General features: G+C 36.3%; 1 protein-coding gene across 6 annotated transcripts in view; it reads right to left on the minus strand.

Moving 5' to 3' along the window:
* Positions 1-23,985, minus strand: part of SNX14 (sorting nexin 14) — a 79,105-nt gene that overhangs the window by 27,339 nt on the left and 27,781 nt on the right. For 3 of the 6 annotated variants that reach the window (XM_066254222.1, XM_066254220.1, XM_066254223.1), the window contains exons 8-17: positions 21,052-21,208; positions 17,840-17,915; positions 16,009-16,053; positions 15,820-15,900; positions 15,324-15,438; positions 7,986-8,141; positions 7,518-7,642; positions 6,900-6,958; positions 3,301-3,327; positions 1,438-1,570 (exon numbers count right to left, since the gene is read on the minus strand). In XM_066254222.1, coding sequence (XP_066110319.1) covers positions 1,438-1,570; positions 3,301-3,327; positions 6,900-6,958; positions 7,518-7,642; positions 7,986-8,141; positions 15,324-15,438; positions 15,820-15,900; positions 16,009-16,053; positions 17,840-17,915; positions 21,052-21,208 — 974 coding nt within the window. The remainder of the gene's footprint in view (positions 1-1,437; positions 1,571-3,300; positions 3,328-6,899; positions 6,959-7,517; positions 7,643-7,985; positions 8,142-15,323; positions 15,439-15,819; positions 15,901-16,008; positions 16,054-17,839; positions 17,916-21,051; positions 21,209-23,985) is intronic. The other 3 variants (XM_066254225.1, XM_066254224.1, XM_066254221.1) reach the window with 2 other exon arrangements.

The raw sequence follows: 23,985 nt of genomic DNA on the forward strand, positions 1-23,985 counted from the left end.
CAATGGACATAGAAAGGGATAGATTTTTTTTTTAAAGAAAATCACCAAAATGTTAATAGAAGTGGTTATTAGATGGTAGGTTTATGAGTGCCACTTTAAATTTTTTCTACTTTCTATATTATTTTTAAAATTTAATTATAATATGCTTAAAATTAAAAAACATAAATAAGGAGAATATTGTGGGGAACACAGGGGAGAAGGGATGTACTGGGGGAGACACTAGAATCTATGTAAACATAATAAATTAAAATTAAAAACAATTTATATTAAAAAAATACATAAAACTTATTTTGAAAAAAGACTCCTTCCTCTAGTCTACTGTCTTTATTCTACCCACACTTTTAAGGAAAAACAGGGCTTAAAGAGAAAAAATATTATCTGGATTATCTAAAAAGGAAAAATGAATCAAATGAGATTTTCTTCCATTTAAATTATAAAGAAGCAGTGAGTCTCCTTAACAATTCATCAATGCAATGAGAAAGAGGTCAAAAGGAAGGGGTAAAGAGGAAAAATGGATTTATTTACTCTTTTGTCCTCTATCTCCTTCTTAGTTATTACCAATTCAATCACTACTATCCATCCCTTTGATACCAAAGGTTAGTGAATTTCTTACAAGAAAAGTCTGTCTTAGTATTCTTTTTATCCACAGTGCTCAAAGTGATTAAAGAGCAAAATAAGAATTCAGGATCAATAAATATTTATTAAACAAATGAAAAGTAAGACAGTATTTGGAACTTTATGGAACTCACTAATTGGTAGGAAAGACAATAATAAACATATAATTTCAAATATAATATGGTAAATGTTTTAACATATGATCTAACAGGAACACAAAGGAAAAAATGTTCAATTCTACTTGGGGACTCAGGTAAGGGTTCATGGGGTGGGCATTTCAAGAACAACATGTGCAACAATTTAGAGAATTAGAAGAGCATAGTGGGTGTAATGTGCATATATATCAATTGGAGATCCTATTAAAAGGCAAATTATGATTCAGTTGATCTAGCTTAAAGCCTGAGATTCTGTGTTTCTAACAAGCTCCCAGGTAATGCTGATCTAGTTGATCCACATATCACAGTTTGAGTAGCAAGAGTTTAGGACATTTATGAACAATTCTATATGTCTGGACCATATCTAGTAGTTGGAAAGGGATAAGATCAGAATATGAAGTAAAAGCCTAATAAAAATATGGTAAATTGTTTGATTCAGCTTAACAAAAAGCCATTCTAGCCTTAGTAAGTACTAACTTAGTGCTCAGGAATTTTAAAAAATTAGATTAGCACCATGAAATATAATAACTAATGAAAGAATGGGAAATATAATGGAAGTATGAAATAAGAAGTAAAATAAGAGGGAAAATAACAAGTGAGCATATCCAATTTTCATACTATTACAAGTATGAAGTTGTATACATCAAATTAAAGAATATTTACTTACAAAGTCATCTTCACCTTCTGCTAAACCATAATTAGGCAACATAGCTCCCTCCATGGTGGTGCTCTTGAATACTCCTTTAATTTTGCTACCTATTCTGCTGATTCCAAATGATTCTCCCCTTTTCTGTGTGCTCCTAAAAATGTATCAATCACAAGAATATTGTCTCAATAGTCTAGTTTACTGTAATAGTAATAAAAATAGTTGTGAAGTTATAGCTAACATAACTTTTTGGAGTTCTCAGTCATAGATTATCTCAATATCTCAAAGCAAAAGATTGTTTTTCAAAGCAAAAGATTTAAAGTTTAAAAATAGGGGGATACGTAAATACATAGAACAATATTTATTAACAAACATTTGAAACATTCGCTGAACTAAAATGTTTAAAGATGAGAGCCCCCTAGTGGTACAGAACTCTTATTGCCATACATATTTTGAAATCAATTTTTAAAATATAATTAAGACAAAGTTCAAAGCGGAATATTCATTTAGAACTGTACTGCTAAAAAGTATAGTGTAAAAGAAGAAATATATAAAATTTCTAGCTTCTCAGCACTTCATTATAAGACAGAACTAAAAAATAATTCTGTCCTCTATGACTGAAAATGTTTAAGCAAAATTCAACTCTATAATCATATTAATACACAAAAGAAAAATGCAGTATAAAATGCACCTTACTTAACTTCAAAAGATAAAATTCAAAAGGAAGGGTTAGTAATAAGTATGAGGATAAAAGAAAATGTAGCTTAAGAAAGCAGCTTGCTCTGGCATATATATTACCATTAACCATAATAAACTAATATATTTTGGTTTTATTATCTTTTTCAAAACAAATTTCTAAAAGCAGAAAGCTGTAAAACAACACAAAAAAGCCAAAATTCCTCCATTAAGGCCTTCTGCTTCATGTTTCAACAAATAAAAACATAACTTATATCCAATTTAAAACTCATACTCACTATTGGCCTTTTATTTGGGTATACTCACAGATACCCAAATAAAAATGACTATTTTTAAATCCAAGAAAGTTTGTTTTGAATGCTTAATAGATAACTATTATTTTTACAAGCAAAATTTACTAAAATAATGCAATAATTATAGAAATAGAAGCTGCTCAAGCTTCAATTACACCAAGTATATAATGACATATGCATGTTATACACGTCCAAGAAGCAAATCAAGTTTGATTTTGAAACTGGAAAAACTCTAAGAATAATTTAAGTATTTTACAGTAAAAAGGGTAGTTAAACTAGAAGATTATTTTATTTAAACAAGCATGCAATTAATATTTTTTTAAAATCTCGAACTGTGAACACAATTCTTACAGAAATGTTTCCAAAAACAAATATGAAAATGTTAACAAAATATTATTAAAATCTAAACAGCTAGAATTTAGATAAATCCATCTCTAGTTTCTAGAACCTAGATAAATTATACAATTGGGCTTTCTGAAATATGATCTATTTCTAAAATATCACACTTGTGATTATGCCCAGAAATAAAGAAATACTGCACTTCCAGCTTTAAAAAAATTCTTTAAACACTAGTAATTCAGCAAAATCAGTAACAAACAAAAAATTAAATCAATAAACCTTGAAAAGCCAGAGACTGGCTTTATCATTTTATTTTTATCATAACATTTTTACTTTATGATGACATAAGGATATATTGCTATTTCAAATGGGATAGCTATAATCAAAGTAGAGGCTAATTTTAAAAAGATATCCCCATTGGCTAATATAAAGGCAGTAATGGCACAGTGATTCATTATTTTCCTTTTTAGTTGTACTTAGGTTTGTCTAACTGTACTTTCTGGATTTAAACAAATAACTTATATAGAAAAGAATCACATGCTGTCTCTAGACTTACCGAAAATCATCCAAACTTAGGCTACCTCTGCAATAACAGATATGTGAAATTATGTAAGAAAGGAGAGAGAGAAAACTCAGATATTAAACAAGTTTCATTTCAGAACACAAAACAAAATTTAAAAGCTTTAAAAGTTACACAGGTGGACAGTACTGATCTTTGCAAAGGGAAGGAATTCTTATGAATAATATGATAAAGGAAAGAAAAACAAAGTACAAAAGCTGTTTTGGAGGGGTTTGGGATATGAATTCTAGAGCAGTGGTTTTCAACCTTTTTACACTTGGGGACCAGTGAAAATAGGAGAATCTGCTGAGGCAGAAATCACTCTGAGCATAAGTGAATTTAACTAAGATCACTGGATCTATAATCGTCATACAACATTAAGGTGGTTAACTCTTTTGCAGACCAGGACAAAAGTTCTGGTGGACTGGTCTGCAGACCAGAGGTCGAAAACACTGTTCTGGAGTATTAAGAAAAAGTTCTTAAAAACTCAGTATGTCAGAAAATAATTTGTATTTCTTGCCCTTATTTAGGCATACCACCTGTTTGACACAGTGGGACGTATACAGAGACTAAGCCACCAGAAACTTGGCACAGAAAACAAACCTGTATTTTCCAGCATGAAATTCATTTCTATATTAAATATAATTATGCATGCTTCGCATGTTTTAAGTTTACAATATTTTACCATTTTTTTTTGTTGTTGTTGTATCTTTCCGAAGCTGGAAACGGGGAGAGACAGTCAGACTCCCGCATGTGCCCGACCGGGATCTACCCGACACGCCCACCAGGGGCAACGCTCCGCCCTCCAGGGGGCGACGCTCTGCCCCTCCGGGGCGTCGCTCTGCCGCGACCAGAGCCACTCTAGCGCCTGGGGCAGAGGCCAAGGAGCCATCCCCAGCGCCCGGGCCATCTCTGCTCCAATGGAGCCCCGACTGCGGGAGGGGAAGAGAGAGACAGAGAGGAAAGAGGGGGGGGGGGGTGGAGAAGCAAATGGGCGCCTCTCCTACGTGCCCTGGCCGGGAATCGAACCCGGGTCCCCCACACGCCAGGCCGATGCCCCACTGCTGAGCCAACCGGCCAGGGCCAAGTTTACATATTTTAAAAAGTATATTTTAAGCTAAGAAGCAAAGTTAACAAAATATCTCTAAATATTTTTTAAGCTGTGCTTTGAGTATGAAATTAATATATATTAAGGTTTTACCTTTAAGATACAATTAAATAGAATATAGTCAAAACATATGACTAAATATTTTACATATTTAAGTCATTTAACAGCAAATGAGCAATGCTACTCTTAAATTTTCAATGGAAGAATTAAAGAAAGCCGTTTATTTATTCTACATAACAGGTAAATGAGTCTTTAAGCAGAGTCCTGATAGGAGTAACAGTTAATATTAGAGTTAGATCAATATCAAGAAAAACTTATTTTACTTTAAAAGACCATAGTCAGTACTAGAATGAACAGAACCCATATTTTCTTCCTATTTTATTTTAAAACCAGAAAAATAAGTGCACTAATATGTTGAAGACAAGTAGGTGTTCTCAAAGCAGCAAAGAACGCTTTCCATCTCTGAATTTAAGACCCTGACTTAGACTTAGCTATTCTGTGGGCTTATAACATCAAAGAACCACCTCACCTTAAATGGTCCTATATAGGAGTTTCATCAACTTAATATCCTGGTATAGACTCCAATCCTAAGTCTATAAACAGGGAGAAATTTCACCTGCTTCTCAAGTGATGCTGGAAAATTCCATAAAATGTTTGAAAAAGTATTCAAATGAAAGAAGAGGCACATGGATTGGATAAAGAATGCTATTTTAAATAGCATTTATGGAATTTCCATTAAATACAGTTATATTTCATGGCTATAATTCCTAGGAAAATGGAGTGATTATTTTTATAAAGAATCATAAAGACATTTTCCACCTTTCAGAAAAGTTATTGCATGCATACTACTTATATTGAGGCATTATGTAACAATATTCAACATTGAAAAAAATTTCAACATTTCTACAACCCTTGGTTATATCAGAAAATGCAATATACATATTCTCCCCATGGCTAAGATTTTCACATTTTTCTTTGTACTGTCTGTCTATAAAACTACTCCATTTCTATCTACTTTCTCTTTGCACATTTCCAATTTATTTATATCTTTATTAGATCCTTGCTCAAACTGGAAGGTGTTGAGCAATGTGAGTATCATATAGGTTAATCCATTTAATATCTGTGTCAGCCCTGGCTGGTTGGCTCAGTCATATAGTGTCAGCCCAGCATGTGGATGTCTTGGGTTCAATTCCCAATTAGAGTACATAGGAAAAGCAACCGTCTCCTTCTCCACCCCTCTCCCTCTCTCTTCTTCCTCTTTCTCTCTTCCCCTCCTGCAGCCACAGCTCAATTGGCTTGAGTACACTGCCCTCAGTCACTGAGGACAGCACTAAAAATAATTCAGTGTGAGCATGGCCTCAATTAGGCAAAATCTCAGACAGGGGTTGCTGGGTGGATTCCAGTCAGGGCACATGCAAGACTGCCTCTTTATCTGCCCTCCTCTCACTTAGAAAAGAAGAAGAAGAAGAAAAAAATATATATATATGTGTGTGTGTGTGTGTCAGTTTTGCACAAATTATAATTTAAGTACAAATCAAGACATTATTTAATTTATAAAAGGATAAGGTTTCTTTCTTTTGTTACCTTTCTTTAGGTCATTTAACTATGCACACTTATATGATACTTTAGAGAGCCAAAAGGGAAGGGCAGGAATACCCCTCTACCTTTATAACCAGTAAGTACTCTAATAAAAACTCCCAGAGTAGGGCAGGGGGAACTACTATCTAAAACTGAGTCAGCCTGACCAGGCGGTGGGTGCAGTGAATAGAGCGTCGGACAGGGATGCGGAGGACCCAGGTTCAAAACCCTGAGGTTGCCGGCTTGAATGCCGGCTCATCCAGCTTGAGCACGGGCTCACCAGCTTGACTGCAGGGTGGCTGGCTTGAGCATAGGATCACATATGTGACCCCATGGTCGCTAACTTGAGCCCAAAAGTTGCTGGCTTGAAGCTCAAAGTTGCTGTCTTGAGCCCAAGGTTGCTGGCTTGAGCAAGGGGTCACTCGCTCTGCTGTAGCCCCCCTCCCTGGTTCAAGGCACATATGAGAAAGCAATCAATGAACATCTAAGGTGCTGCAACGAAAAACTGATCTTCTCATCTCTCTCCCTTCCTGTCTGTCCCTATCTGTCCCTCTCTCTGACTCTGTCAAAAAAAAATTTTTTTTAAATTAAAACTGAGTTATCTGTGATTTCATTTATGCATGCAGTCCATAGTTGCCAATAAAGCAGGTAATCAAACAATAATGTGTACTAATTATGAGACTGACAAGGCAATGGTATGTATCTTGTTAAAGTTTTCTAAAAGAATTTTAGGCATTTTCTTACAGTATGTAGTACAGCTCTACAGTTCTTTAGTAAAATGTCTTGTCTACTTACGTAGTAATAAAACAACATACTCACAGACAAATAGGTAATAAAGACAATGATGCCATCACAGAACAATTAGCAACAAGTAAAAAAATAAAACATATATATGATTAAATATACCTACCTATTGAATTTTGAATTCCGTGTCGGTGATTCTGCACCTCTTAAAAGTTGTCTGAAATACTTCAAAAATAATTGTGATTTATCAAGCTAATATTTAATACTGAAACATGCTACTTTACTATATAGTACTACTTTCCAGTGTAAAAAAACAAAACATTATTTAATCAAGAGAACACAATCACAGTCAAATAGAATAAGAATTAAAATATTGCAAATAAAGATATTAAGGCCATTTGATTTCCACAGGCCTATAAATAATGTATATACAAGTATGGGGTTTTTATTTCTCTAAAGTACCACCAAGCCACTCAGGCATTTAGCAAATCAGATATATCAATTTGGACACTATCTAGTCTTTCCTTCTTTCTCTCTCTCTCTCTTTCTTTCTCTCTCTCTCTTTCTCTCTCTCACATACACACACACACACACGATTTTGGTATTGAGAATATTTTAAAATTAACTTCTAATCTCCATTAAGTTATATAATAAAAGAGTATTCACTTTCTTAACCATGTTTTATTTTTCTTTTATTTTGTTATGTGAATCACTTACCTAAATGATATCAAACCCAGTATTAAATTTTCCAGAAAAATCCTACAAGATTAATATTTTTACTTACCTCATCACTGTGACAGAACATAGGAGTAAACACATTCTCCAACAGAGAAAGTACATGTTCATATGCTTCAAAAAGACATCTCATAGTTTGAAGTTTCACAACATCTATATATGGGCCTTCAGCAACTATTTTAAAAAATTACATTGTAGAAATTGTTCATGAACAACATAAATACATGACACATTAATTTAAAATTCATGACAGTGAAATAGCATACAAACATGTTTTATAAAAATTTCACTGTAAAGTACAGAAATTACACTAGATTGAGGAATTAGAAAAACCAAGCTCCAGTTCTGGCAAGTATTAATTATGTAAGTTTCTTAAATCTTTATCTAGTTAGTAGACTACTAGGATAATGGCTGCCAGCGTATCTCACACAGCTGCTGCAATAATAAATAGAGCACAAGAGAAAACTCTGAAAGCTATAAAAAGCTATAGAATTCATTCTCATCATGTCTGACTTACTTTTTTGAATCTCTTCTACAATAAAAGGATCAAATCGAATTTTGTCAATACTTTCATCCAAACAATATGTTTTATAAATCTTTTGCAACTCCTCATGAAGAGATAGCATTTCATCATTTGATAGCTCTGGTCGCAAGATTCTGTCATTGAATTCCTCTAGCAAATTAGAAAAGAGTAGGGAAAAAGTGAATTATATTAATATACAACTATTCATGAAAACTTCATGTTCCCAGTCTAATTGTAACCAGTATGAAAAACAGCAATTATAAACAAATTACACATCATTTTAAGCTTTTTAAAAGACTAAATTGGGAGTAAAATCACCAAATAAAAAATTTCAAACAAATATTTCATAGACTAATATAAAATATATAAATACTTGAATTACAATACAAATTTTCTAGAATTTAGAATAGTAAATTTCTAAAATTTCCTTTTTATTTTTATCTAAAATTTTCTTTAAAGAACATACTGTATTAATTTCCTATATCGACTCTTTAATATTTTAAAACCTGATTCACTAAAACAGTAAAAACTAAAGGTTTCTTAAGTTCCAGTCAAATTTTTAAATTATATTTCCTTCTACCATGAAGGTTACAGATTAGTGATGGAGCTAAAGAGTCTGAACAAATGAATGACTTTATTCTAAAATGACAGATAATAGCATCTGGATAGCCAAAATGTAAACTAAACTACTTTTTTTTTTATTACAAGAGGCGCTGGTACAGAGTTTACCTCTTAATTCTTAATTATCCTAACTGAAATACAAAGAGGAAAAAAGAGTTTAAAAAGAAGAAACAGGAGTAGAATATCTAAGAGCTTTGGGATGACAGCAAATTCATATAATTGGAGTCTCAAAAGCAAAGAAAGAGAAAATCTAAAAAGATAATAGCTAAGAATTTTCAAAAATGAAGGCACAAACCCACATATCCAAGACTCAGTAAAATGTAAGCAGAATAAATAAAACAAAAACTACACATTACAGTCAAATTGTTAAAAACAAAAATAAAGAGAAATTGCAAAATCTGTCAGGGAGGAAAGAAATATATTATATGAATGAAAATAAACATAAGAATGGAAGTTAATTTCTCATTAGAAACAATTACATTGTCCAAAAGACAATGGAAATGACTGCAAAGTACTGAAAGAAAAGTACTGAAAGAAAATACTGTCAACCAAAAATTCTATATTTAGTGAAAATATCCTTTAAAAATGGAGACAAAATAAACAGACAGACAAAGCTAAGAAAATATACCTCCAGCAGATTGATACTATAGGAAATGTGAAAAAGACTTATTTTAGCAGAAGGAAAATGGTAACAGAAACCTAGTTCTACAGAAAAGAATAAATAGTACCAGAGAGGTAAATAAGCTAAACACTATAATGGCCAAAATGTGTATGTGTGTTTATGTGTGTGTATATGAATGACAATTATTTATGGAAGAGATAAATATGTACTATGGGGTTTACAGGATACACAGAATTAAAATACATGATAACAGGCCTGACCTGTGGTGGCGCAGTGGATAAAGCGTCGACCTAGAAATGCTGAGGTCGCCGGTTCGAAACCCTGGGCTTGCCTGGTCAAGGCACATATGGGAGTTGATGCTTCCAGCTCCTCCCCACTCTCTGTCTCTGTCTCTCTCTCTGTCTCTCTCTCCTCTCTCTCTCCCTCTCTGTCTCTCTCTCTTCCTTTCTCTCTCCTCTCTAAAATGAATAAATAAAAAAAAAATCTTTAAAAAAAAAAAAATACATGATAACAAACAAAACAGGAAGGATGGGGGTAATTTGAGGTAAACTGAGGTTCTTATATAGTTCCTGAAGCAGTAAAATATTTTTAAATAAAGACTGTGATAAATGAAATACACTAGTATAATTTCTAAGCAACCACTAAAAAAGGAAGAAAACAAAACACACATAAATAAAGTCAATAGAGGAGATAAAATAGAATACTAAAAAATGCTCAAGTAACCCAAAGAAAGGCAGGTAAGAACAACAAAAAATATATAAAACAAATACAAAACACCAGGACAGAAGATCTAACAATATACAATAAGCATATTAAGTGTAAGTGTTCTACATATTGCAATTAGAAAACAAAGATTATCCAACTAGATTTCTTAGGAGCAAGATTCAATTGTTTACAAGAAATACATTATACACTTTGATCATATAGAAAAATATACACAACTCAAACCCAAGTGTAAAGAAAGATGGTGTAGTTATATCAAAGTAGACTTCAAGACAGAATTACCAGAGATAAAGAGCATTTTATAATCATAAAAAGATAAATTCACTAAGAAGACATAACAATCTTAAAGTTCAAAATACATGATAAAAATTTTAAATACTGAAAGGGAGAAGTAGCAAATTCATTAAAAAATAAAGAATATAGAATATCTGAGTACAAACCATCAACTTAATCTGACAGTTAGTGAATGCTACCCAACACAGCAAAACAGACATTCTTCTCACAGGCTCATAAAACAAGTTTCAATGAATTTCAAATGACTAAAATTACAGAGAATATGTTGCCTGATCAGAAAAGTATTAAATAAGAAATTAATCACAATAAGATACCTCAAAAATCACCAAATCTTTGTAAATTTAACAATACACTTCAAAATAACCCAGGGCCAAAAAATAAACCACAGGGAAATTTAAAAATATTTCAAACTGAACCACAATAAAAAGCACTACATAGGTACTGGCCGGTTGGCTCAGTGGTAGAGCGTCAGCCTGGCGTGTGGGAATCCCAGGTTTGATTTCCGGCCAGGGCACACAGGAGAAGTGCCCTCTGCTTCTCCACCCCTCCCCCTCTCCTTCCTCTCTGTCTCTCTCTTCCCCTCCCGCAGCCAAGGCTCCATTGGAGCAAAGTTGGCCTGGGCCCTGAGACCTGAGAATGGCTCTGTGGCCTCTGCCTCAGGTGCTAGAATGGCTCTGGTTGCAGCAGAGCGATGCCCCAGATGGGCAGAGCATCACCCCCTGGTGGGCATGCCGGGTGGATCCCAGTCGGGCACATGCGGGAGTCTGTCTGACCACCTCACCACTTGCAGCTTCAGAAAAATACAAAAAGGAAAAAAAAAAAGCACTACATAGCAAAAATTTTGCAATTCAGCTATAGTAATTCAGACAAAATTTTATAATTTTAAATGCCTATAGTTAGAAAGAAGATGAGCTGCACAAATTAATCATCAATGTTTTACCTTAAACAAGAAAAAGTGCAAACTAAACTCAAGGTTAGTAAAAGAAAATAAGAAAAATAAATGCAGAAAACCAGCAAATCAAAAATATTAATAAATTTGATAAACCCCTAACAATATAGATTACGAAAAAGAAACTCTAAATTATAAATGCAGAGGAGAAATCACTATAGCTACATAGGAAGGGAAAATTAGGAATAACTTGGAGACAATAAAATGTTACTGAGATGCACTTAAAAGAATTTAAAAAATTTCAATATACCTACTTCATAGTAAAAATATTCAGCAAACCAAAAACAGAAGAAACCTTTCTCAAACTGATGAAGGATAACCTACAAAAAACCCAGACTAATATCATAATTAATAGTACAATACTAAATAATTTGCCCCTAAAATCAGAAACAACAAGGATGTCAGCTCTCACCACTTCAATTAAACATTATAGTGATGATTCCCAGCTATTGAAATAGACACGAAAAAGAAATTAAAGGCATAAACATTATTAAAAAAAAAATTGAACTGTGCAACCTAACCTATGGTGGCACAGCGGATAAAGCATCAACCTGGAATGCTGTGGTCACCAGTTCAAAACCCTGGGCTTGCCCAGTTAAGGCACATAAAGGAAGCAACTACAAGTTGATGCTTCCTGCTCCTCCAATACCCCGCCTTTCTCTCTCTCTCTCTCTCTCCTATCTAAAATGAATTACTAAAATCTTTAAAAAGTTATTTTAAAAGAAGTAGAACCGTATATTTGCAGATGACATAATTGTGTATGCAGAAAATCCTTTAAAAAATCTAAAAAAAGCCACTAGAACTAATAAATGACTTTAGCTATGTCACAGATACAAAGTCAATATTCAAGAAATTGACTGTATTTCTATATATTAGCAACAATATGAAATATTATGTTATTACTATAATTCCTTTTTAATTTTTTTATTTATTGAAGAAAGAAAGAAAGAAAGAAAGAAAGAAAGAAAGAAAGAAAGAAAGAAAGAAAGAAAGAAAGAAAAAGAGAAAAAGAGAGAAACACCAATTTGTTATTCTATTTATTTATGCATTCATTGGTTGATTCTTGTATGTGCGTGCCCTGACCGGGAATCAAAACTGCACCCTTGGCATATTGGGACAACACTCTAACCAACTGAGCTACCAGGACAGGGCTTGAGAAGTTACTTTAAATACAACAGGCAAAACCATAAAGACCTGAGTAAAAACTACGAAACATTATAGAGAGGAATTAAATAAGATTGAAACAAATGATAAAATAAAAGATATTCATGCACTAGAAACCTAAATATACTGTCCCCCTTCTCTCCATCTTTCCCTCCCACAGCCAGTGGCTCGACTGATTTGAATGTGGCCCTGGGTGCTGAAGACAGCTCTACTGGAGTATGACAGCCTAAGGTGCTAATATTAGCTGGCTACTCGAGCACTGGCCCCAGATGGGGTTGCTGGGTGGATCCCAGTCAGGCACATACAGGAGTCTGCATCACTATCTCTCCTCCTCTAACCTAAATAAAAACAGTCAAAACAATCTTGAAAAAGAACTCAGTAGAAGGCTTTAAACCAACTGATTTCAAGAGTTAGTATATAGTCTAATCAAGATCATGGTATCAAGGCCCTGGCCGGTTGGCTCAGCGGTAGAGCGTTGGCCTGGTGTGCAGGAGTCTCGGGTTCGATTCCTGACCAGGGCACACAGGAGAAGTACCCATCTGCTTCTCCACCCCTCCCCTCTCCTTCCTCTCTGTCTCTCTCTTCCCCTCCCGCAGCCAAGGCTCCATTGGAGCAAAGATGGCCCGGGTGCTGGGGATGGCTCTGTGGCCTCTGCCTCAGGCACTAGAATGGCTCTGGATGCAACAGAGTGACGCCCCAGAGGGGAAGAACATCGCCCCCTGGTGGGCATGCCGGGTGGATCCCGGTCAGGCGCATGCGGGAGTCTGTCTGACTTCCTCCCCGTTTCTAGCTTCGGAAAAAAATGGGAAAAAAAAAAAAAGATCATGGTATCAGCCAAAATAACAGATACATGGGTCAATGGAAAAGAACAGAGTCCAAAAATATACCCTGCACATATATGGTCAAATAATTTGACAAAGATACAAAGATGGGAACAAATGTCTCTTTAAACAATAGGTATTAGGAAAAAAAGATATTCATATCAAGGAAAAAAATGAACCTCCACCTCTACCTAATAGCAACACAAAAATTATTTCAAGATAGATCACAAACCTACATGTAAAAAATAAAACTATAATGCATCTAGAAAAAAAAATTGGGAAATATCTTGAGTTAAGGTAGGTAAATATTTCTTATGGAAATTGGAGAAATCCTAACCACAAAATTAAAAATATATACACTAAATTTCATCAAAATTTAAAAGTTCTCATCAAAATACACTATTCAGAAAATGAAAATGCAAGCCATAGTCTGGAAGAAAACATTCATAATACTTATAATTTACAAAAGACTTGTATCGATAATATGTAAAGAACTAGTAATTTAATGACAAAAAGAAAAACAATTCAATAAAAAATATGCAAAAGTCTTAAACACTTCGATAGAAGAATATTTGTATGGCCAGTAAGCATAGTGTTCAACAACAGTAGTGATTAGAGAAATGCTAATTAAAAGCACAAGAGACCACCGCACACCCACTAAATTGGCTAAAATTAAAAACCACAAACACCACCAAATTTTGGCAAAAATGTAGAACAAACAGAACTCTCACACATCACTAGGGGGTATAACATAGTACAACTACTTTGAAAAACAATATGGCAGTGTTTTAAAATTAAACATATATCTACAATCTGACTCGGCAATTCTACTTCCAATTATTAAATATGTCCCCAACAGAAAGCCTCATAAAGGAAATGTTAATAGCAACTTTATTCAGAATAGCCCACACATGGAAGTAGTCCAGATATCCATCACAAGAATAATGGATAAAGAAACTGGTATACTCATACAAAAGAATACCATCTAGCAATAAAATAACTACTAATCTATAAAACATGAATCAATCTTAAAGGCATTATCCTGAATCAATAAAGCTAGGCACAAAAGAGTGTATACTATGTGATTCCATTTATATAAGAAAATTCTATAGGCAAAATTTATCTGTGGTGAGAGAAATAAGACTAGTGATTGTTTTGACAGGAATAGGAGCAGAGGTGGATCATTTGGGAAGAGCTCTAAAGAAACTTTCTAGGGATGAAAATGTTATATATCTTGATAAGATTTAGGATATCCAGATGTACAGATTCACCAAAACTGATCAAACTGTTCAAGTTCTGTAAGTTTCATGTATAAATTATACTTAAATTTTTAAAACATTAATCTTTTTATAGTCCCTAGTGCCTCATAAATCCAATAATGTAAGATGTTACAGATATTAAAATCATAATGAAACATTTTACTTTTACTTAATCAAAATAATCCTTAATGAAAACTAAGACAAAGTGCTACTGACATAAACTAAAGATTGATTATATTTTCATTATACTTAATCCTTAGTAGTTTTTTTTTATGAAAGTCAGTAATAGATTATGTCCCAATCTAGAAAGAGTGAACACTTGAAAGACAACTCATAGGTACTCTTAGACTATCTAGTAAAAGACCCTGGCCAGTGCCTCAGTAGATAGAGCATGCCTATAGTTAGAAAGAAGATGAGCTGCACAAATTAATCATCAGTGTTTTACCTTAAACCAGAAAAGTGCAAACTAAACTCAAGCCATCAGCTCAGTATATGGACGTCTCAGGTTCAATCCCCGATCAGGGCACACAGAAGAAGCAACCATCTACTTCTCTCACACTCCATCTCTCCCTTCTCTCACTCTTCCCCTCTCGCAGCCAGAGGCTCAATTAGTTCAAGCATGGCCCCCAGCACTGAGGATAGCATGACAGCCTCAGGCACTAAAAATAGCTCAGTACTCCAGCATAGGCCCCAGATGGAGTTGCCAGTCTGGGCGCAAGTGGGTGTCTGCCTCACTACCTCCCCTCCTCTCACCTAAAAAAAAAAAAAAAATCTAGTAAATAAAATTTAGTATGACTGCAACATCAGATCTGATCTAAATATTTAAATATATTTAAAATTTTTAAAATGACTTTAATAGAGTACAGAGGTAAGCCTCACCCACAGTCAGACAAATCTGCAACACATGCACTGCTCCTTCTTGTTTAAGGAAGTTCATAAAGCGAAATAATAGATCTTGCTGCTCTCTGATTTGTTTCAATTCTAACTTCAGCACCTAGATACAACATAGGAGGAAAAGTCCGTTAAGGCTATATAATAACATGATAAAATTGTTTATATCAAAAGTAATATGGCCCAATGGCTCAGTGCGTAGAGCATTGGCCCAGCAATGTGGATATCCCAGGTTCAATCCCTGGTTAGAGCACATATGAGAAGCGACCATCTGCTTCTCTTCCCCTCTCGCAGCCAGTGGCTCAACTGCTCCAAATGTAGCCCAGGTGCTGAGGATAGCTTGGCTGATTCAAGCATCGGCCCCAGAGGGGGTTGCTGACTGGATCCTGGTCAGGGTGCACGCAGGAGCCAGTCTCTCTATCTCCCCTCCTCTCACTTAAAAACACAAAAAAATGTAATATAAATTGCTGTTGAAAATACTTACAGATGGCTTTTTATTTCTAGGTTCTGCAAATTTTTGCAAGAATGGAACCAAAGGGGAAGGTGGTTCAGTTGCTTTTTCAGGCTTTGAAGAAAGAGAATAAATTAATTTATGTAAATTGTCATTGATCTGACAAATATGTATAAAAATTCAATGCCATGTGAAGTGTTTTCTAATACGTTAAATACTCACGGGACTGTCATCTATGAAGATGATAAGCAAATGATTCACAGTATCCTAACAAAAAAATCATAAACACAGGTCAGAATAATCTCATTACTACATTCTGAACAGAATTCTCACGGCTTTTAACATATTATGGAAGTTTCTAAAAAATTATAAAAACAAATGGCGTAATGGTAAGCATGTGCACTTATTTCATACAAAAGGACTTTTTAAAAATCTACAATGCTGATCTTATCTTTTAAGAAAAAAGTCAAAAGTTATTCTGACTTTGGCATTTAAAATGTTTATAAAATAGCCTGACCAGACGGTGGCGCAGAGGATAGAGCGTCAGACTGGGATGCTGAAGACCCAGGTTCAAGACCCCCGAGGTTGCCAGCTTAAGCTCGGGCTCATCTGGTTTGAGCAAAAAGCTCACTAGCTTGGCCCTGGCCAGTTGGCTAAGTGGTAGAGTGTCGGCCTGGCATGCAGAAGTCCCAGGTTCGATTCCCGGCCAGGGCACACAGGAGAAGTGCCCATCTGCTTCTCCACGCCTCCCCCTCTCCTTCCTCTCTGTCTCTCTCTTCCCCTCCCGCAGCCAAGGCTCCATTGGAGCAAAGATGGCCCGGGCGCTGGGGATGGCTCCTTGGCCTCTGCCCCAGGCGCTAGAGTGGCTCTGGTCGCAGCAGAGCGATGCCCCAAGATGGGCAGAGCATCACCCCCTAGTGGGCGTGCCGGGTGGATCCCGGTCGGTCGGGCGCATGCGGGAGTCTGTCTGACTACCTCCCCGTTTCCAGCTTCAGAAAAATGCAAAAAAAAAAAAAAAAGCTCACCAGCTTGAGCCCAAAGTCGCTGACTCGAGCAAGGGGTTACTCAGTCTGCTGAAAGCCCGTGGTCAAGGCACATATGAAAAAGCAATCAATGAACAACTAAGGTGTTGCAACGCGCAACGAAAAATTAATGATTGATGCTTCTCATCTCTCCATTCCTCTCTGTCTGTCCCTGTCTATCCCTCTCTCTGACTCTGTCTCTGTAAAAAAAAAAAGAGTTTATAAAATATTCCTGTTTCTTCAAAATCTTATTGGATCAAAAGCAAAAGCAACTTGCCTGACCAGTGGTGACACAGTGGATGGAGTGTCCACCTGGGATGCTGAGGTCCCAGGTTCAAAACCCGAGGTCAGCAGCTTGAGCACAGGTTTGCCAGCTTGAGCGTGAGATCATATGATCCATGGTTGCTGGCTTGAGCCCAAGGTCGCTGGCTTGAGCAATGGGTAACTAGGTTGGCTGAAGACCCCCTGCTCAAGGCTTGTATAAGAAACAATCAATGAACAACTAAAGTGCCACAACTATGAGTTAATGGTTCTCATCTCTCTCCCTCTCTCTCCCTTCCTGTCTCTGTCTGTCTCTCTTGAAAAAAAAAGGGCAACTCAAATGTCTAACAAGAAATAAATGAATAAGCAAAATTATTTATATACCTATAATGGAATATTTTATTCAGCCTTAAAAAGGAATAAAATTTCAATATATACCACAACATGGATAAACTTTGTGGACATTATGCTAAGTGAAATAAGCTAACCACAAAAAGACAAATACTGTATGATTCCATTGATATGAGGTATGTGGAGTAGTCAAATTCATAGACACATGAATAACATGGGGACTGTCAAGAGCGGGGGGGGGGAGGGACAAATAAAGAATTATTGTTTAATGGGTATAAGAGTTTTGTAAGATGAAGAGTTGTGAAAAAGAGTAGTAGTAACAGTTGCTCAACATTATGCATGTACTTAATACCACTACTATAAAAAATTTAAGGTGATAAATTTTAACCACAATTAAAGAAAAAAAATTTAAGTCTTACTGGATCAGCTAGGAAATCCAAAGAAGGAAGGAACACTGAACCAGAGAGGATCTCTCTTAAAAGTAAGGTCAGGGATCTGAAAAAAGAAAACAATCGTATTTATACTTAGTAATCTACATCAGTTCTTACCTGGGAACCTTGTTAAGATGCAAACTATGGCCCTGGCCAGTTGGCTCAGTGATAGAGCGTCAGCCCAGCGTGGGGATATCCCAGGTTTGATTCCCTGCCAGGGCACACAGTAGAAGCGCCCATCTGCTTCACCACCCTTCCCCATCTCCTTCCTCTCTGTCCCTTACTTCCCCTCCTGCAGCCAACACTCCACTGGAGCAAAGTTGGCCCAGGCGCTGAGGATGGCTCTATGGCCTCCGCTTCAGGCACTAGAATGGCTTCAGTTGCAGCAGAGCAAAGCCCCAGATGGGCCAAGCATCGCTCCCTGGTGGGCACGCCGGGTGGATCCTGGTCGGGCACATGCGGGATCTGTCTGTCTGCCACCCCCCACCCCTCTCCTCACTTTGGAAAAATACCAAAAAGAAAGAAGATTGTAAGGGTAAGACTAATGAAATAACTTTATGGAATAATCTAAATGGCATATAACTATTCTTCCCATGTAAATAACTTAAAACCCAATGTGTCTATATAGTTTGTTCAAACTGTTTCTGCGAGTGAGTCATAATGTACGTCTTTGAAAAGGAACACCAACCTAAGACATTTTTTTTGATACATTATCTCTGGCAAGGGAAACAAAAGAAAAAATAAAAAAATAGGACTACTTCACACTAAAAAGTTTTTGGGAAAAAAAAAAGTTTTTGCACCTTTAAGAAAAAGAAACCACCAACAAGATAAAAAGACAGCCCTGGCTAAGTAGCTCAGTTGGTTAAAGTATCATCCTGATATGGAAGGTTGTGGGTTTGATCCCTAGTCAGGGCACATACAAGAATCAACCAATTACATAATGCAAAAATAAGCAGGACAACAAATTGATGTTTCTCTTTCTCTCTCTCTCACCATTCCTCTATATAAAAAAAAAATCAGTAAATAAAAATTTAAAAATAAACTGAAGAAAGCCATGGCCAGTTGGCTCAGTGGTAGAACATCATCAGCCTGGCATGTAGATGTCCCAGGTTTGACTCCCAGTCAGGGCACACAGGAGAAGCAACCATCTGCTTCTCCACCCACCTCTGTCCCTTTTTCTCTCCCTCTCTTTCTCTCTTCCTCTCCTGCAACCATGGCTCAGTTCAAGCGCATTGACCCCGGGCACTAAGGATGGCTCTGTGGAGCTGTCACCTCAGATGCTAAAAATAGGTCGGTTGTGAGCATGACCCCAGATGGGCAGAGCATCAGCCCCAGACAAGGGTTGCCATTTAGATCCCAGTCAGGCCACATGGGATCAATCTCCCCTCCTCTCACTTGGAAAAGAAGAAAAAATAAATAAATTTTTAAAAATAAAAATAAACTGAAGGAAAAGGTTTTAAAAAAAATAAGACAACTAACGAAATGGGAGAATGTATTTGCCAATGATAAATCTAATAAAGGGTTCATATCCAAAATTTAAAAGCCTTATAAATTCAACACCAAAAACAAACAAACAATCCAATTAAAAAATGGGCAAAGGTCCTGAATAGACACTTCTCCAAAGAGGATACTGTATACAGATGGCCAATGTGCATATGAAAAAATGTTCAACATCACTAATCATCAGAGAAATGCAAACTAAAACCACAATGAGATATCACCTCACACCTGTCAGAATGGCGCTCATCAATAAGTCAACAAACAAGTGTTGGCTACGACCATAGTGAACTCTCATACACTGTTGGTGGGAATGCAGATTGGTACAGCTACTGTGGAAAATGTATTGGAGTTACCTCAAAAAATTAAAAATGAAACTGTTTTATGTGTGAGAGATTCCACTTCTGGAAATATATCAGAAGAAACCCAAAACACTAATTCAAAAGAATATATGCACCCTTATGTTCATTGCAGTGTTATTTACAATACCCAAGATTTGGAAGCAGCCCATGTGTCCATCAGTAGATGAGTGGATAAAAGAGCTGTGGTACATTTACACAACGGAATATTCTCGGCCATAAAAAAGAAGGAAACCCTACCCTTTGCGACAGCATGGATGGACCTGGAGAGCATTATGCAAAGTGAAATAAGCCAGTCAGAGAAAGACAAGTACTATATAATTTCACTCATATGAGGACTCTGATGAACAAAATTAACACACAAAAAAGAACAGATGACAGCTGTCGGAGGAGGGGAATTAGGTGAAATAAGTGAAGGAATTAAGCAAAAGAAAAAGAACCTCATAGACACGGACAATAGTATGCTGATTACTAGAGTGAAAGTGTGGTAGGGGAAGGTAGAAGAAAGTAAAGGAGGATAAATGGTGATAGAAGAACACTTGACTTGGAGTGGTGAACACACAATACAATATACAGATGATGTATTATAGAGTTGTAAACCTGAAATCTATGTATTTTTATTAACTAAAGTCACCCCAATAAATAACATAAATAAAATTTTTAAAAAAACATTAAAAAAGAACACCAAGGAAGTAACAAAGTATAATTATATATATTTTTTCTTAAGTACGAAGCGGGGAAGCAGAGAGACAGATTCCCTTTATGAGCCCCAATTGGGATCTACCCAGCAAGCCCCTATGGGGCAATGCTCTGCCCATCTGGGACTGTTGCTCCGTTGCTCAGCAACCAAGCTATTTTAGCACCTGAGGCAAGCCATGGAGCCATCCTCAGCGCCCTGGGCCAACTTGCTCCAACCGAGCCATGGCTGCGTGAGAAGAGAGATAGTGAGAAAGAAGGGGGGCAGTGGAAAAGCAGATGGTTGTTGTTCCTACGTGCTCTGAGCAGGAATCAAATTCGGGACATCCACACGCTGGGCCACCGTTACATTGCTGAGTCAACTGGCCAGGGCCTAATTCTCTCAAATAGGAAATTTAATTGTATTCATATTTATGACTGCAAAAGATTAATTTTAAAAAATCTAAGCAACACAACACATCACAAATACTCAGCTCCTAAAATGGCATTTTAAGACCCAATAAATTATCTTTTTTAAATAGAATAAAATATTATTCACATCATAGGCTAACCTCAAATTTTGGTGTACTAATACTATGATTAAGAGTAGCAATATTCATACGGCACGGTATGCAAAAACTGCTATGACATTTCCCAGTCTATTTATACCTGCAGTCTGTTGCTTTAGGAGGCAAAACATAAGGAAAAAGTAGTTCAGTGAGTTTCCTTAAATAATGTAATTCATCTCTTCGACTCCTCAAAGCCACATGAAGCTCTGGACCATATTCTTCTAAAGCAGCTTGCTGTAAAAACTCTGTATTTTCTACTATAAATACAGATAAAAAAATATTGAAAAAAGTTAAACATTAAATAAATTCAGTCATTTCCAATAACATATAGAAAATCATTTAACACAGTCATTCCTTTCCTAGTCCTCCTTTTTATTCCATTATGTATTTTACTGGAAAATTTTTCACATAAAGAAAGCAATTTTCCTCTTGGCTGAAACCTTATTCAATTTTTTTATTTATTGTTTTAGAGAGTGAGGATTGGGGTTGGGGGAGAGAAAGAGAAAAAGAAAGAGAGAGACAGGAACACTGATCTGGGATCAAACCAGCAACCTCTGTGCTTCGGTATCACTCTCTAACCAACTGAGATATCTGGCCAGGACCCTTAGCTGGAACTTTTGAAATATTTTAGTTAAAAAACCCTTTCCCCTTTTGCAAACAAGAATTTGAACTCATGTCACTACTTTTCAAGGTATAGTAAATAAAAGCAAATGTTTTTAAAAAGTTGAGAAAACATTTTCTAGCATTATACAAGGTTTTAGTTAACAAATATACATCCTCTGTAGACACACACACACACACACACAATAAAACCTTTCTTAAAATTCTTATTGTCTCTGCTTTTATGCCATAATCATTCAGGTAACCCTTTAAAACAATTATGGTACAGAAAATGGCTTCCTTGGTTAAATTCTGTATCTTATGCTCAGAGGTACAAAGTTGTGTAAGGTGAAACTCCATGAACAGATAGATTACTTAATAAATATTAATTGATGATAAAAGTCACATTAACAGAAATTTTTCTTAAAAGATCAAGAAGTAAATATTTTAAAACTTAAAAGTAACAGTTCTGTTACTCCTTTTGACAGCCCTCAAAAGCCCAAAAGAAAAACAAGTCATGCTTTCTTTATGTGCATTTCATGACAATTTAAAAATCACGGAATCTGTGAAGGGAATCTTAACCCTAATTCAATGGCATTTAATTTTGACTATTTACTTCTATTTGTGTGTGTGTGTGTGTGTATGTGAGTGACAGAGACAGAGAGAGGGACAGATAGGGAAAGACAGACAGGAAGGAGAGAGATGAGAAGCATCAGTTCCTTGTCGCGGTTCCTTACTCTCCTTAGTTGTTCATTGATTGCTTTCTCATATGTGCCTTGACCCGGGAGCTGCAGCAGAGTGAGCAACCCCTTGCTCAAGCCAGCGATCTTGGGCTCAAGCCAGTGGCCTTGGGCTTTAAGCCAGTGACCATGGGGTCATGTTTAGGATCCCACGCTCAAGGCAGATGAGCCCATGATCAAGCTGGTAACCTTGGGGTTTTGAACCTGGGTCCTCCGTGTCCCAGTCTAACACTCTATCCACTACACCACTGCCTGGTCAGGCTTTACTTCCAATTTTTTTTTTTTTTTTGTATTTTTCTGAAGCTGGAAACCGGGAGAGACAGTCAGACTCCCGCATGTGCCCAACCGGGATCCACCCGGCACACCCACCAGGGGCTACACTCTGCCCACCAGGGGGCGATGCTCTGCCCCTCCCGGGCGTCGCTCTGTTGCGACCAGAGCCACTCTAGCGCCTGGGGCAGAGGCCAAGGAGCCATCCCCAGCGCCCGGGCCATCTTTGCTCCAATAGAGCCTCAGCTGCAGGAGGGGAAGAGAGAGACAGAGAGGAAGGAGAGTGGGAGGGGTGGAGAAGCAGATGGGCGCTTCTCCTGTGTGCCCTGGCCGGGAATCGAACCCGGGACTTCTGCACGCCAGGTCGACGCTCTACCACTGAGCTAACCGGCCAGGGCCTACTTCTATTTTTAATGGAAGCACATTTATCAAAAAAAAAAACCCAACATATACATTCTAATAATGAGTACTAAGAAGATAAAGGAATGCTATCTATGCCAGAGGTACAAAAGCAGGATTGGCAAAGAAAGGCATAGTTTTTATAAGACATACATTTTATTTTATAATTATGCAAATATTTTCCAAGCATTCTCCCCAACAATTTGGGGTACTGGCCTTTTTAAAATTTATATTTTGAGCAGAGATTTAACATAAGACTAAGTATACTAAATCTCAGCTCAACTTCTTTACTTGACATAATCTTAAACAAATGATATAGTCCTTTTGAGCTTCAGTTTCCACATCAGTAAATAATAAAGTAGTTATTAACACTAAAATGTCATTCAAAATGTGTAATTACAATATCTGGTATGATTAAGCATTCACACATAATATATATGATATATAAATTAAATCACTGGATTGGAATTTAGTCAACATTTGTCAGATGTGAGAGATTTTTAGACACTCTAGAAAATGAGAAAATAAAGAAAGCAAGCAAAAGAGAAATAAAATACAGAAGGGGAAAACCTTAATTGGGAATATAAGCAAAATATAAATGTGGGAAACAGGGCATAGATTAATCCCCACTATTCACCAGTGTATCTACTGCAAAGCAGTCAGCAGGTTTCAGATCACAAAAGGAAAAGTCCCTAAAATCCATAATCCATGACAAAGAGATAGCATCAGGATGAAAAACTGAATCCTTCTGCATAATTATTATTGAATTTAAATTAAACCAATGCTATATATATATATATATATACACACACACACACACACACACACACACACACACACACACATTTCTTTTCAACATTCTGTATGGGCCATGGAAGTATTTACATAGAGAGAAAACATCAATACAAGGTGAGGCAAAAGTAGGTTTCCAGTTGTGAATGCAAAGCACAGAGTTTATTTTATTCTTGTATTATTTTCCATTTGAACAACTAACTATAGACATACTTTTGCCCCACCTTGTATAA

Source organism: Saccopteryx bilineata, chromosome 1 (assembly GCF_036850765.1).
Source record: "Saccopteryx bilineata isolate mSacBil1 chromosome 1, mSacBil1_pri_phased_curated, whole genome shotgun sequence".
NCBI classification, from domain to species: Eukaryota; Metazoa; Chordata; class Mammalia; order Chiroptera; family Emballonuridae; genus Saccopteryx; species Saccopteryx bilineata.